Source organism: Leptonychotes weddellii, chromosome 8 (genome assembly GCF_054177405.1).
Source record: "Leptonychotes weddellii isolate Sample4059 chromosome 8, ASM5417740v2, whole genome shotgun sequence".
Lineage (NCBI taxonomy): Eukaryota > Metazoa > Chordata > Mammalia > Carnivora > Phocidae > Leptonychotes > Leptonychotes weddellii.
Genome location: NC_138376.1, coordinates 52,044,287 through 52,058,414, shown reverse-complemented (window position 1 = coordinate 52,058,414; position 14,128 = coordinate 52,044,287). Strand labels below are relative to the sequence as shown.

Sequence of the window (14,128 nt, the reverse complement as noted above, 5' to 3'; positions counted from 1 at the left end):
AAGCACACAAAATCAGCTTTAGTGAGAAAAGAGCCTTGCAATAAATGTTAAGATAAGATGTAACAGGAACAGATAGAAACAAAATGTGTCTAAGTCTTTCTCAATATTAGGAAATAACAATAAATGGCAAGATAAATGACGGGCCACCTAAAATTCCAAGTTAATAATTCATTCTCCTGAGAATAAAACTTGTCATTTCTTCCCCCTTTCTTTAGTCTACCAAAATCTTGGAAAGCAGAGCTCTTTGTGGACTCCAACTAAGTGATGTAATTACTTCAGGGTATGACTTCTACCTGCATTAGCTAACTAAAGCTAAATACAGTCCAGTCTAGGTTCAGTAGCTATGTTTAAGAACTATGGCTCCTTGGACCTCTCCTCTCTTTCATCTTGGCATCCTCTCTCTTTTCTCAGTACCTACCTCCTATCTGTCCCCATAATGTTTCCTGCACTTTCTCCCTCAGACACTAAGTGGTACCTGGTCAACAGCTAGAATTCACACTAATGTATTATTTCAGGAAGCTACCTGCATAGTTTTTCAAAATTTTTTGTGTGTACTGACTTGCCCTTTGGAGTTTACTGGCTATTTTAAGAAATGGAATAAGTGGGAAAAAGAATAACAGCTACAAAATAAAGGACTGAGATCATTAACTGCTCTGTTGCAAATGATTAAGTTATAATGCGGCAATTAGATCTTCTAAATTCCCAATGGCAAAAATGCAAAATATTAAAATAATCAACAGAATCTTACATGTTAGTGTGTAATGGACAGGTGCTACATGTCTACATTAAATCTGGAAAGGTGCTACAAGTCTACATTAAATCTGGAGGTAAAACTATGTAAATTAAAACTCTTCTACCTAATTATCTGAGGAACAGATGCAGGAGGGAATCTCACCTACAAGGTCAAAGATTATTATGCAAGGATATGAAAACAGCTAAAAATATACACTACCTATATGTTTGTATATATGCATAAAATACTTCAGATAAAGTATACAAGAAACTGATAAATATGGTTGTTCCTATGGAGGAAAACTGGATGTCTGAAGGACAGAAATGGAAGGAAGACTATTCACTTTACACCTTTTGCACCCTTTGAAGTTTGTGCCATGTCCATGTATTTCTAATTCCCCAAAACAATAAAATAATTAAGGGGGCTTATTAATCCTGCATTGTTTCTAAATAAAATATTATCCAGAGGAAGCTTAGCCAGGGTATTCAAGCAGCATGTGAGTCAAAACAAGGAGACTTCCTCCTCACTGGTATTCTCCACTCCTACTAGGAGAACACAGTGTTCTAGTGATCAAAGAGGTTATGAATCAAATCAAATTAATACATTTTTAAAAATCCCATCCAAGTATATCTTACACTCAAAATACAAAGTATAAATATGGCATTTATTTATCATATCTTTTCCCAGTATCATCATCATCTTAAAGAAACAGAATTGCTGAAGTTACATCACTGAATGTATCTCTTTTTGCTTCTTAAAACTTCAACATATTTATTTTTATGTGGGTGAGGGAATACTACTTATTCTACTATTTTCTATTCATTAAAATTTTAGAACACAATGACTAAGATTTTCAAACGGCCTTATCTGAATATATATATATATATTTTTAAATGTTAATTAAAAAGAGAAAATGAGTATTTGTAGTCCCTGGACAAATTCTTCATGTCAGTGACTCACCTCTACTACCACTTGAAATTTTCCAGAATAGTTCTCTATCTTCCTCTCAAAAGCCACCAGGATTTCTTGCATAGGAGCAAGCTTTTCAGGACTGGTTTCAAGATCTTTTGGATTCCAGCTGCTGGAAAAGAAGGGCCACCGTTTTTGGTCTCAGGAACTCTTTGTAAATATTTAATACAGAGTCCATTCCTTCAGTTTTCATAAAATTGTGTTTTAGGGGAGTTGTTCTCTTTCAGTTTTAATTGTTATTTTTAAAAACAAAATAAGTAAACCAAATATATTTAAAAATTAAAAATCTTAAATGATAATGTGGAATTAGAGGTACCAGTTTTCATATTTTTCACAATTTCTAGATATTCTCAGAACCTATCTGTTGCAGCATTTGCTAGTTGTTACAAATTCAGAGAAAGTATTTTTTTTAAAGCAGTAAAATTAAACACTGCTATGAGAAAGTTGGAAAAGCTTTACTTCACACTCTTACGTAATCTGTACTTACTATGAAATCCATACCATTTGAAGTCTAGGAATAAACCACTACTTTCATCCTAGGTGCTTAAGGCCCAGCTCAGAAGTCATCCTGGACTCTCTCCCCTCTTCTGTCAGAAGTCTTAGTGATTCTAACTCTTTAATATTTGTTATAGCCTCCCCCTTTTAATCAACCTCACTGCCACCACTTTAGTTCCAGATCTAGTCACCCACTGCCTAGGCCATTGCAGGAACAAGCCCATCAGATTTAGGTTCTTAAAAGGAACATAACATTAAATATCACTCTTCAACTTATAACATTTTAAGAGCTCCCTGTTCTGTCCCTATCACTGACAGGATCAAGACCCAAACCAACCTACCACTGCAACTTTCACCTTCATCTCCTGTGAAACACACATAACTGCGCCCAATACTCTGGTCATAGAAAACTACCTCACTTTCTCAAATGTGACATGGTTTCTCCATCTTTCTGCCTTAGAAGGCCCTGTGTATACTGTAGTATACTTCTAGAAATCCATAAGCAAATAAAGGTCACTATAAAAATAGTAATGAGACATCTTTAAAATATGTTGAAAACTTACCATAGCACTAGATACTGATTTTTTTTTTTTTTTTAAAGAAAAAAGAGCCAGTACTAAGTTAACTTCCCGAAGATTAGCCAACCATTTAGTTAACAAAGCCAAAACTAGAACCCAGGTCTACAGAGTCCCAGCCTTTGACTATGCCTGCATTCCTCTATCATTCTTATATTCATACAAAACAGGGAAGAGCACCCCTAAAATATTATATGCAATGAAATTAATAATGTTTTCAGATGATCTATTCATATAGGTATTCATTCATTGCCACATAACAACTTCCTACCAAATATAGCACTCTATATGGAGATAAAAGCCTTTTTCTTCAGAGTTTAGTATTCCTTTAGTTACACTCTCTCAGTTCTATCTAGATTAGGCAGTATAGAATGAACAGAGTTAAACTGGAACAAAGACTTCCACTAAGTAATATCTTACCATTTTGTTCACTGCTTTGACTCAAGAACTATAGCCAGTTACTAGAAAAAGAGAATTCTAAAAACTATCACTGACTTTTTAACCTTAAAATGTTAACCTTAAAAACAATTTAAAAAATCAAGAGGAAACACAGGTCATAATCTTGCACATTCAAATTCAAAATACATGCAGCTTTTTCTTAAACGGATTGCTTAAAAATGCAAATGTCTTATTAAACTTCACAAATTAAATTTTGTTACAGACAGTATCACATTTCTTCCCTCTGCACATACAGGCAATACATAAACCCAACGCTGTAAGCTGCCCCTTGCTCTGCTCTTCTTTGAAGACAATTTAATGATCCTAGCAAGGAGTTGGCAGAAGTTGAATCTCAATCACCTTTAGAAGTTTGTACATTAGGCCATGATTTGAGAAATTTTGTCAGCTTGATAGAATTAATAATGAGCACTCCTCCCACAAAATAAGAAAAAAGTTATTTGGGGGTTTTCTTGAATAAATGTGTACCAAGAACTGTGTACTGAAAGCTTATGTCCCTGGTTCTATAAAGCACTATGAAAATTTATCTAAGGGCCAAAACCTTGAGAGAGTAAATAATGTTCTAACACATACAGGTCAGATGTCATTAAATCATGGAGGTCTTCAAATTAGCTTTTTTTTAAATGGAATTTTATTCTATAAAATACTGCTTGTCAGGAATTCTGGAATACCAGTGACAGTTTTTAAAGCTCCCAGAGGCTTCTCACCACCACTACCACCAACAACAAAAAATAGAGTCACTAAATAGAAAAACCAAAACCCCATGGACAATATTTACAACAAAAATTGGTGATGGAGTATCCCCACAAACCCCAAAATGCTATGAGGTAGAGACGAGGCACTAACAAACACTGACCTGCATGATGTCTGCAACTAATGGGGGGCCAGGTAGATCTGAAAACAAAACTAAAATAGTAAAGAGATAAAAACTGAAATTACAGTGAACCAGTCTGAAGAAAGCACATGAAACTGAAAAGCATTTTTACCCAATCCAACAGCAAATACATACAGTCTACAATAAGCTTGAAATGGGGGGAAACAATCTAGCCCCTATGAATTCTCATAACATAACCACCAAACTTCCCTGCTAGGACCAGGCCCCACCCTGAGGAGGAAGTCCTCGGAAAGGATTCAAAATTAAGCAGTACAAAAAAAATGGAAATTAAGTAAGAGAAGTTACAGATAAAAGTGGGAGAAGGAACAGAGCAAAAAAATCTCAGAAAACAAGAGGCCTTATTTTTAAACACTACACAAAACCACTGAAGGGAGAGGTCTGTGCCGTTAGAAAAGCTATCTTGAATATCAATTCCTTTTAAAAGTAAAGAAAACTAATAACACATAGAAGTGATCAACAAAAAAGAATCAAGGTCAAATCTCATACAAAGTTTTAGAAGAAGAGAATAAGAAGCAGAATAACATCTCTACAATGAATCCACTCTAGAACAAACATGCTCAGAAAACAGATCAAAACTGTACACCTACTAATTTCGAACAAAATAAAAACCATATGCATGATATGAAAGAACACGTTCAATGAGTTAAAAGACATGTGAAGTTATGAAAGAACAACTAAATCAGAAATTAGAAATATTCAGGGGCACCTGCTGGCTCATCAGTGGAGACTGTGCCTCTTGATCCCGGGGTTTTAAGTTCGAGCCTCATGTTGGGTACAGAGATTACTTAAAAATAAAATGTAATAAAAAAAATTAAGAAATATTCAGAATTAAAATGAAAACTCAGGAAAGAATTAGAAATAAAAGGAAAAATACTTCAGAAATGAATATGAAATAAAATGGAACATGAGAACAAATAAACAGAATAATGGCCTATGAAAACTGGAGAGACAAAAGACCTAAAAGTTTTTAATTAAAAAAAAAGTAATAAAAAGGATCCAAGAGAAAGTGACAAATACTGCTGTTAGGCAATGAAAATCCAACATACATGTAAGAGAGTCACTGAAGAAGAAAACAAGGAGACAGAATACTGAACTAATTTTAAAAAGTCACTGAAATTTAAAAAAAAAAATTTGAAACTACATACTGAAAGAGCATACCACAAGGCATTTCTTGTCTAAAAGAAATCTATTTATATTTAACGATATAAATCAGTTAAACACAAAAGCATGAAAGAAGAAATACCACACAGGGGCGCCTGGGTGGCTCAGTTGGTTAAGCAACTGCCTTCGGCTCAGGTCATGATCCTGGAGTCCTGGGATCAAGTCCCGCATCGGGCTCCCTGCTCGGCAGGGAGTCTGCTTCTCCCTCTGACCCTCCCCCCTCTCATGTACTCTCTCTCATTCTTGCTCTCTCAAATAAATAAATAAATCTTAAAAAAAAAAAAAAAAAAGAAGAAATACCACGCAAACATTAAGCAAAAGAAGTCTGCAGTGGCTACACAGCAAGGTATAACAACTATCTTACAGATACATCACTGCTGTGCAACAAAAAGATAATCTGAGCCAGTTGTATCCTTTCAAATTTTCATTAAGTAGTCTCATTAACAAAAATAAAAACAGGTAAAATTAATCTTTTATTATTATGTTATGTTAATCACCATACATTACATCATTAGTTTTTGATGTAGTGTTCCATGATTCATTGTTTGCGTGTAATACCCAGTGCTCCATGCAGAACGTGCCCTCTTTAATAACCATCACCAGGCTAACCCATCCCCCCACCCCCTCCCCTCTAGAACCCTCAGTTTGTTTCTCAGAGTCTGCAGTCTCTCATGGTTCGTCTCCCCCTCCAATTTCCCCCCCTTATACTTCCCCTCCTGCTATCTTCTTCTTTTTTTTTTTTTAAACATTTAACGTATTATTTGTTTCAGAGGTACATGTGATTCAACAGTCTTACACAATTCACAGCACTCACCATAGCACATACCCTCCCCGTAAAATTAATCTTAATAATATATTTTACTTAATGCATCTTTCTCCTCTGCAGAACGCCCATGGAAATCATAGTAACTTATCTCACCTTCCTTTAACGATTTAAAAATGGTGTGATAAATTAAAACAAACCTGCACAACTGGACGAGTCAAGTTAAATTTAAATTCCAACTCTATATCAATGTTCTAGTTCCAGTTTTCTATTTTTTAAGGATGGCAGAGGTACCTCATAGGAATGCTGTACTTCTATCAACTGCAATTTTATTTCACAAAATTAGTATGTTTTTAAAGAATAAAATGTATCATAACTTTATCTGAAATATACTATGTCACAGGATCAAGGAGGAGAAAATTTCCTCAATATATTTAGCGACTTTCATCCCCTACCTTTTATAATCCTTTACATCCCAATTTTAATAGTGAAGATGGGCACAACATAACCACCAATATAAGAAATACCTTTAATTTTAATGACTTGTTCAGCAACAGAGAAATTTTTTTTTTTTAAGATTTTTTATTTATTTATTTGACAGAGAGAGACAGCGAGAGAGGGAACACAAGCAGGGAGAGTGGGAGGGGGAGAAGCAGGTTTCCCGCGGAGCAGGGAGGCCGATGCAGGGCTCGATCCCAGATGACCTGAGCCGAAGGCAGACGCTTAATGCCTGAGCCACCCAGGCGCCCCAACAGAGAAATATTTAAAGTACCTACCAATTCTCTTTTGCCTATTCTCCCTATATTTGGGCTGATTAGGAATTCAAGCGGAAGCCACAGAACACAGTAAAGCTTCCTGATGAGTATTAGTGAAAATCAGTAATTTTAGCTTCCTAAGGACAATTTTTTTTTTCTAAGAAAGATCAAGTTTAAATTAAGACAAGCAGGTCAGTCGTATGACATCTATTGCTAATTAAACTAAAAGCTACCCAATATCCACAACAGCCAAACTATGGAAAGAGCCTAGATGTCCATCAACAGATGAACGGATAAAGAAGATATGGTATATATATACACAATGGAATATTATGCAGCCATCAAAAAAAATGAAATCTTGCCACTTGCAACGATGTGGATGGAACCAGAGGGTATTATGCTAAGCAAAATAAGTCAATCAGAGAAGGACAATTATCATATGATCTCACTGATATGAGGAATTTGAGAAACAAGACAGAGGATCATAGGGGAAGGGAGGGAAAAATGAAACAAGACGAAACCAGAGAGGGAGACAAACCGTAAGAGACTCTTAATCTCAGGAAACAAACTGAGGGTTGCTGGAGTGGAGGGGGGTGGGAGGGATGGGGTGGCTGGGTGATGGACACTGGGGAGGGTATGTGCTATGGTGAGCGCTGTGAATTGTGTAAGACTGATGAACCACAGACCTGTACCCCTGAAACAGATAATACATTATGTGTTAAAAAAAAACAAAACACCTAAAAGCTACCAAGTTACTTATGCAGGTATTTCTAAGAATAACAAGGTTAAAATAGAAATCTATATCCATCTAGGTAGTGATTTTTTTTCCTTATGAAAGAACATATAAAAAGCAAAAATGTTCAAAACATTTTTAGAACTTGTCTTTTAGACTTAATCTGAGAATCTTGTCACATTCTTAGGATTTATCCAGAGTGCAGGAATTTTTATCCCATAAGGTGGAATCTGACTTTTGGAAAAAGCTGAATCATATCTCTGTGACATACCATTCTTATTCAAACACAAATAATGAAAATGTTTTTTGAATTGCTGTGGTAACCAAAGAGGACTGAACATACAATCGAAAAATCTCAAGAATGGAAGAGACTTCAGAGTCATTTAAACTATTCCTCATCTGCCCATTCAATGCTTAAATCCCAGCTACAGATTTCCAGGTGGTTGTCCATTACTAGTAATGGCAAACTCATTACTTTCCAAGGCAATCAATTTCAGTTTTGGATGGCTTGAAATACTGGAAAGTACTGCCTTTCTAGTACCTGCACATATTACCTTGGAACTTCCACACACTAGCTTAAGTTATACTCCTGCGGCTCCTGTACTTGGGGAATTTAAACATAAAGAGGAACATGGGGAGAAAAGGACAGAGGTAAAGAAATAAAAAAAGACACTATAAATAACATAGGAGAAATTGGGGGCATATGCTTGATTTTTTTCATTTTCTTCATTCTCCCTGTTCATTGCTAAATACAGGAAACATTATCTCACAGAATTATATCAAACCAAAGACTGTTCTCAGTGTGCCATTGTGCCATTTATAAATTAAGGACATACTGTATTCCCACCACTGTGGTAGCCTTCACAACGACTACAAATACACAAATGGTAAAGTTTCTAAATACTGGAAAGTTAGAATGAACAGACAGGCACAAAGGTAAATAACAATATATGGTAGTAGATAATTAGGCACAACCTATATTTTTGAAGAAGGTTTATTAAAGTAGCTGGGTTTTAAAGAATGGGAAGGATTTGGTTTGAAAAAAGGAATACGCAAAAAACATTTCCAACAACAGACAACCACACACCAAAACAAAAAGCCAGAACACACCGCCAGAATAATTCAACAGAACAGCTGTCTCTGTACAGCCAAAGTGATCTATCATCAAGCATCTGGAGGAAGGTCAAAGACACAGGATGAAGCCAGATGGCAGAGGTATATGATTACCAATTTAAGGAAAATAAAACTTTTATGATTCTCAGAGGAGAACCAATACAAATTTCTTAGAAGAGAAGTCAAGTGACCAAAGCAGTGTTCCAGAAAGATTATTCTGAATGTGGTATGTAAACGTGATGGAGAGGGGACAGTGATAGGAATATCAGGAATAAGCTAAAGCCATGGACATCGTAGGAGAAATGAGAATGGAAAGCAACAGAAGAATTAAGAACTGATGGAATAAGGAGGCACACAAAAGAAAGAGGTAAGAACCACAGGACACCACAAGCTTTTAAGATTAACTCAAACAATGACATAACTAAGAAACCAGTCTGGACCACCAGGTAATTATCTAAATTTTAAATGTGTCAAGTTTCAGATTAGTAGGCATCTATTAATCTTAACATTTACAAATGCTACACATTAATAACTAGAACTGTAGCCGAAATCCTTTTTTCCTGTTTCCGTATGGAACACTTAGAGGTTTTATTGATACTGCTAAAGAGCAACAGCTAATTTTGATATTCTATTCTTAATTTTACTCAAACACATAATATTATCTGGCCAAAAAAAAAAAAAAAAAACCCATGCCCCGTCATATCTATTCCTTTCTCTTAACTTCTATCATTACATTAATAGCCAGCTTTCTTTGCTTTGTAGCAAAGTATTTTTCATAAAGCAACAAGATTTTTAATTACTTGACAAGAATTACTGAATATACAAAGATGAAGAGATATGTAAAGCCATGTAGAAATTCCAGTGCTATGGAATCAACCGAATTGGCTAACTCCAGCCTCAAAAAATATGCAATGAAATGGATGCTTGGGAAAATTACCAATTACTTCATGCCAAAGATATCCAAGGTTTCTTAAGAACGGTAAGTCCACGAACACCAAAGGTCTCTAATAGGCAATCTAAAAAAGAACTGAAATTCACTGTAGAAGCCACTACTGGACAGTCAGGGAAAAACCACCTGCACAAAAAATAACAGCTGAATCCATGAGAGTGAGTTCTCCTATGGAGATAGACTAAAGAACAACAGGGCTAAAGACAAAACTGTAGAAAATCTCCAATAGGGGGAAAAAGCAGAAAAAGAAATATTAAAAAAAAAAAAAAGACTAAATAAACCAAATAGAAGACATGGTGAGTAACTTTAGCTTCTTTCACAAACAAAAAGCTTCAAGAAGGCAGTGGGTAGTTATCAAGTGAAGCAGGAAGACCAAGGAGGAGGAGGAAAGAGAGTTGGATTGGCCATTAGGGGTAACTAGTATTCTTTGTGAGTGCAAACTTAGCAGAATGATGGGAACAGAAATGAGTTAGTAGAAGCAGAAGTAAGGTAAAGAAACAGAAATTCAACTGCTAAAGGAAGACAAGAGCCAGTCACTAGAATACAGTGGCTAGCACACTGTGAGTACTTAATAAATGCTCAGTGGCTGAATAAGCAAACAAATGAACAAATGAATATAGCAGAGTCAAGAGCTGTATGATGAGGGAAAGATGGTATTAGGAAGACTTTTATGGCAGAAGGGTGTGAGTAATAGGTTTCAAAGAAGAAGAAAGAATTTAATGTGCCTCCAAATGAATATAATTTTTTTAATTAGGTGGAAAAGCAGGAAGGAAAGCTGCAAATGAAAATAAAGGCAGAGAAACTAGCAGCTACCACCTTCCATTCTGCCCTTAAGACAAGAGAACAAAAAGCTGAAGTCAAAGCAGAAATATTCAGGAGTTGGATGGAATGAGAAGCAAGCAAGCTTCTATTCTTTTGTTATTATAGTAAGCAAGGACGTGAAGAGTTGGGTTTAAAGACCCTTCCTTCTAGCCAAAATATAGTCAAAGCTAAAGTAAAGGGCGCCTGGGTGGCTCAGTTGGTTAAGCGACTGCCTTCGGCTCAGGTCATGATCCTGGAGTCCCTGGATCGAGTCCCGCATCGGGCTCCCTGCTCGGCAGGGAGCCTGCTTCTCCCTCTGACCCTCCCCCCTCTCATGTGCTCTCTCTCTCTCTCTCACTCTCTCTGTCTCAAATAAATAAAAAAAAAAAAAAAAAAAAAGCTAAAGTAAAAATGGTAAAGATATTAACAGAGGGAGTAAAAATGCCCACAAAATGTTGCAGGCAAGTTCACTAAGGATAAATCATAGGCCTACGGAGACTGGGCAGTTTCAAATGTAAAGTTCCCCAGAATATATTTTATTAATGAATAAATTTCAGTTGTGTGGCCTTGGTGTTCCCAAGAAAATACTAACTACCATATCAATAAATGACACTAGTCAGTAGTAAATAAAGAATCTGTGAAAGAAAATTACTAAAAGATTTATAGATACATAAAGTATTAAAAGTGGTCTAAAAGTTATCAAGATAAATACCAAATATATGTGGTATACTTTGCAATAGGGACAAAAATCTCACTAAGATGTTTTATTAAGGCAGCACAATTTACAAGACTCTGCACAAAGCAAGCCAAGAAACTTGAAAGCACAAGTAACATTCCTCTGTAGTAAAAATAAGGTATTTTTATTTTAACTCCTTCAATACAATGAAAACTAAGTAATTAAAAATTTTTAAATAATGGAGAAAAATGGTAATCAATACTTGGGGTTAATGAACCATTACAAAATAAAGAATAAAGATTATAGTATTTATAAAAGTACAAAGTGGTCCTTTCTAAAAATTTGAAAAGTGCCTGATATTAAACCCAAGGTGAAAGACATTTACTCTAACCATGAACCACATTTTAAAAAAGAATTTTGATTAAAATGTAAGGTAACTCTATTTCATGCTAATAAGAATCAAAATAAGTTCTGATAGATAAATTTTCTTTTAAAAATAAGCATAAAGTAATTTTAACACAGCTATGATACGGTAGATGCCCTAAAACTTGATTCACACACTCACAACATGTATATAAATAAATGATATAAATATGTCATATATATAATGCCAGTTTACAAGAAGCTCTGAGGCAAAACTTAAGTAGTTACATTTTATGGAGACACACAAAAAAGAATATTTTCATTTAACAGTTTGGGTTCAGAGATTAAATCATGTTTCCACATTTGCTATTAAAGATCTAAAAATATATACAACTACCCAAAACTAAGTATCATCTTTGAAAATTAGAAATATGATTTTCATGAAATGTTGGGGGTGGTGGTTAAGGGAAGACACAGGGTAAAAGTACATGCAATAAAGTACTTCCCTTCTGCAAATAAATGCCTCCTGAGCTTTTTTTTTTAATATCAAAGAAATTCTTACAAAATGTCATATGAATAAGGAACACTCAATCACACTGCAATCTTCACTCTTCCTAATCTGAATTGAGAGTCAGAGTTAATAAGAACAAGCTCCAAAAGATAAAAATCTCAATGTACAGCAACCTAAGGGTACCGACATCAGTGTAGTGGTTGTCCCTAGGGAACCTGACTATAAACTGGCACAAGAAAATTTTATAGGATGATGGAAATGCTCTATCTTCACTGGGGTGTTGGTGACACAACACAGACATTTGCCAAGACACATAAAACTCGTATCTGTAAATTGTCATCTCTGTAATTATACTTCAATTTTTTTAAGTAAAAAACAAAATGCGTAGGTACAAATAGAGTTGGATTATATGGAACATACCTACCATCACAGGCAAAAGGGTACGTTTAAATCTGAGTAACGAGCAACCTCAATAGACAACTGGTATGATTACCTAATCATCTCAAAATGCCTTAACATCCAATATTACTAAAAATGAATTAATTATATTTCACAAACAACCTCAAAAAGTAATTAATACTCAACACCACAGAGTGAATCAATTTATTTACTTAGTAGTTCATTTAGTAACCAATTCATCACAGATTTACTAGGAAGCTACATTGCTTAAGATCAGAAAGATATTCAAGGGAGCAATACTGAAGGTTTTAAACCATGAACAAATGGACTAATACTACTAATAAGTGATAAGCTAATATCGAGTATTTAAAATGTGCCAGGTACTGTCCTAAATGCTTTCCCCATATTAACTTATTCTATCCTCACAGCACCACAGAAGGAGACACTCTTACTATTCCCATTTCATAAATGAAGAAAGTGAGGTACCCTGAGGTTAAGTATCCTGTCAGGAGTACCCAGGTCGAACTCTGGCAGTCTATCTAGAGACAACTTCCTAAATCACTTTGTTCTACTGCCTTTTTAGAATCAATTGCCTGGAAATTTTCTAGGTTAAGATAAAGGTTGTGCTTTATAGGATGGAACCTTGGGGTCTTCACCGATTCCTTACTCATTTATATTGCATAGTAGTCCCAGAGTGATTTTTAAAGAACAACTCTGGCTTTGCTTGCAAGTACTTACAAGCTCACCATAAGAATACTGGATGGCTTACTCATCTGTCCGTGTGATTAAGCTTCTTTATACTTTTTTTCTATACTTTTCTTTAATAAAACTTCATTATCTACTCATTTAATTTTTAAGTGAGCACATCCTAACCCTATTTCTCACCACAGAACACTGAAAGAGGAGCTCTGTGATATATGAAGCCATACAGAGCATTCTCTGGTGATAAGTACTTATCAAAAGTCTTGCATTCCAAAATAATAATTCTTATTTCAAGAAGCTGACAGCTGGAACCATACACATCATGTTCAAATACAATTTCAAAGACTGTATATTACTTAATAATTGTTTTCAAAAGCCTGCCATTTTTAATAATTCAGTATCTTGCTGTTTGACTATAACCTATTCTACAGAAAACCAGTGAACTGCAGCTGCAGCCCTCTGACTGGGAAGCTCTGCTCTCAGGTATAGGAAAAGAACCTGCTCACCTCAAATAAGCTGCTATTCAACTCCTTTTAACAGCCTAGTTGAGAAAAATATTATTCTGGAAAACTGAATTGTCCAAGGATTTCATGTTTTGTCCTTAGTGTGAAATGAACCATTAAAAAGGCAATACACCTTGGGCCTTGAATGTGTTGTACCTACATAACCCATTACAAATACCAAGGTACATTTTCAAGCTACACTTCGCATTTTCTTTTTTTTCTTAAAGACAGAGAGCATGAGAGGGAGGAGGGTCAGAGGGAGAAGCAGACTCCCCGCTGAGCAGGGAGCCCGATGCGGGACTCGATCCCGGGACTCCAGGATCACAACCCGAGCCGAAGGCAGTCGCTCAACCAACTGAGCCACCCAGGCGCCCCAACACTTCGCATTTTCTTGAAGACAACTTAAGAAACAACATTATGAAATCTGTTACCACAGATTTGCGCCTGGGTGGCTCAGTTGGTTAAGCGACTGCCTTCGGCTCAGGTCATGATCCTGGAGTCCCGGGATCGAGTCCCGCATCGGGCTCCCTGCTCGGCGGGGAGCCTGCTTCTCCCTCTGACCCTCCCCCCTCTCAT

The 14,128-nt window shown here is 35.8% G+C and overlaps 1 protein-coding gene across 5 annotated transcripts in view; it reads right to left on the bottom strand.

The window, feature by feature from the left end:
* SMAP1 (small ArfGAP 1) overlaps positions 1 to 14,128 on the bottom strand; it is a 163,387-nt gene that overhangs the window by 111,093 nt on the left and 38,166 nt on the right. Inside the window, exon 2 of one of the 5 annotated variants that reach the window (XM_081828485.1) lies at positions 1,694 to 1,814. The exons of the other annotated variants lie outside the window; for them this stretch is intronic. Within the exon in view, the coding sequence (XP_081684611.1) occupies positions 1,694 to 1,765 (72 nt within the window). The 5' untranslated portion in view covers positions 1,766 to 1,814. The remainder of the gene's footprint in view (positions 1 to 1,693; positions 1,815 to 14,128) is intronic. 5 annotated transcript variants of the gene reach the window in all.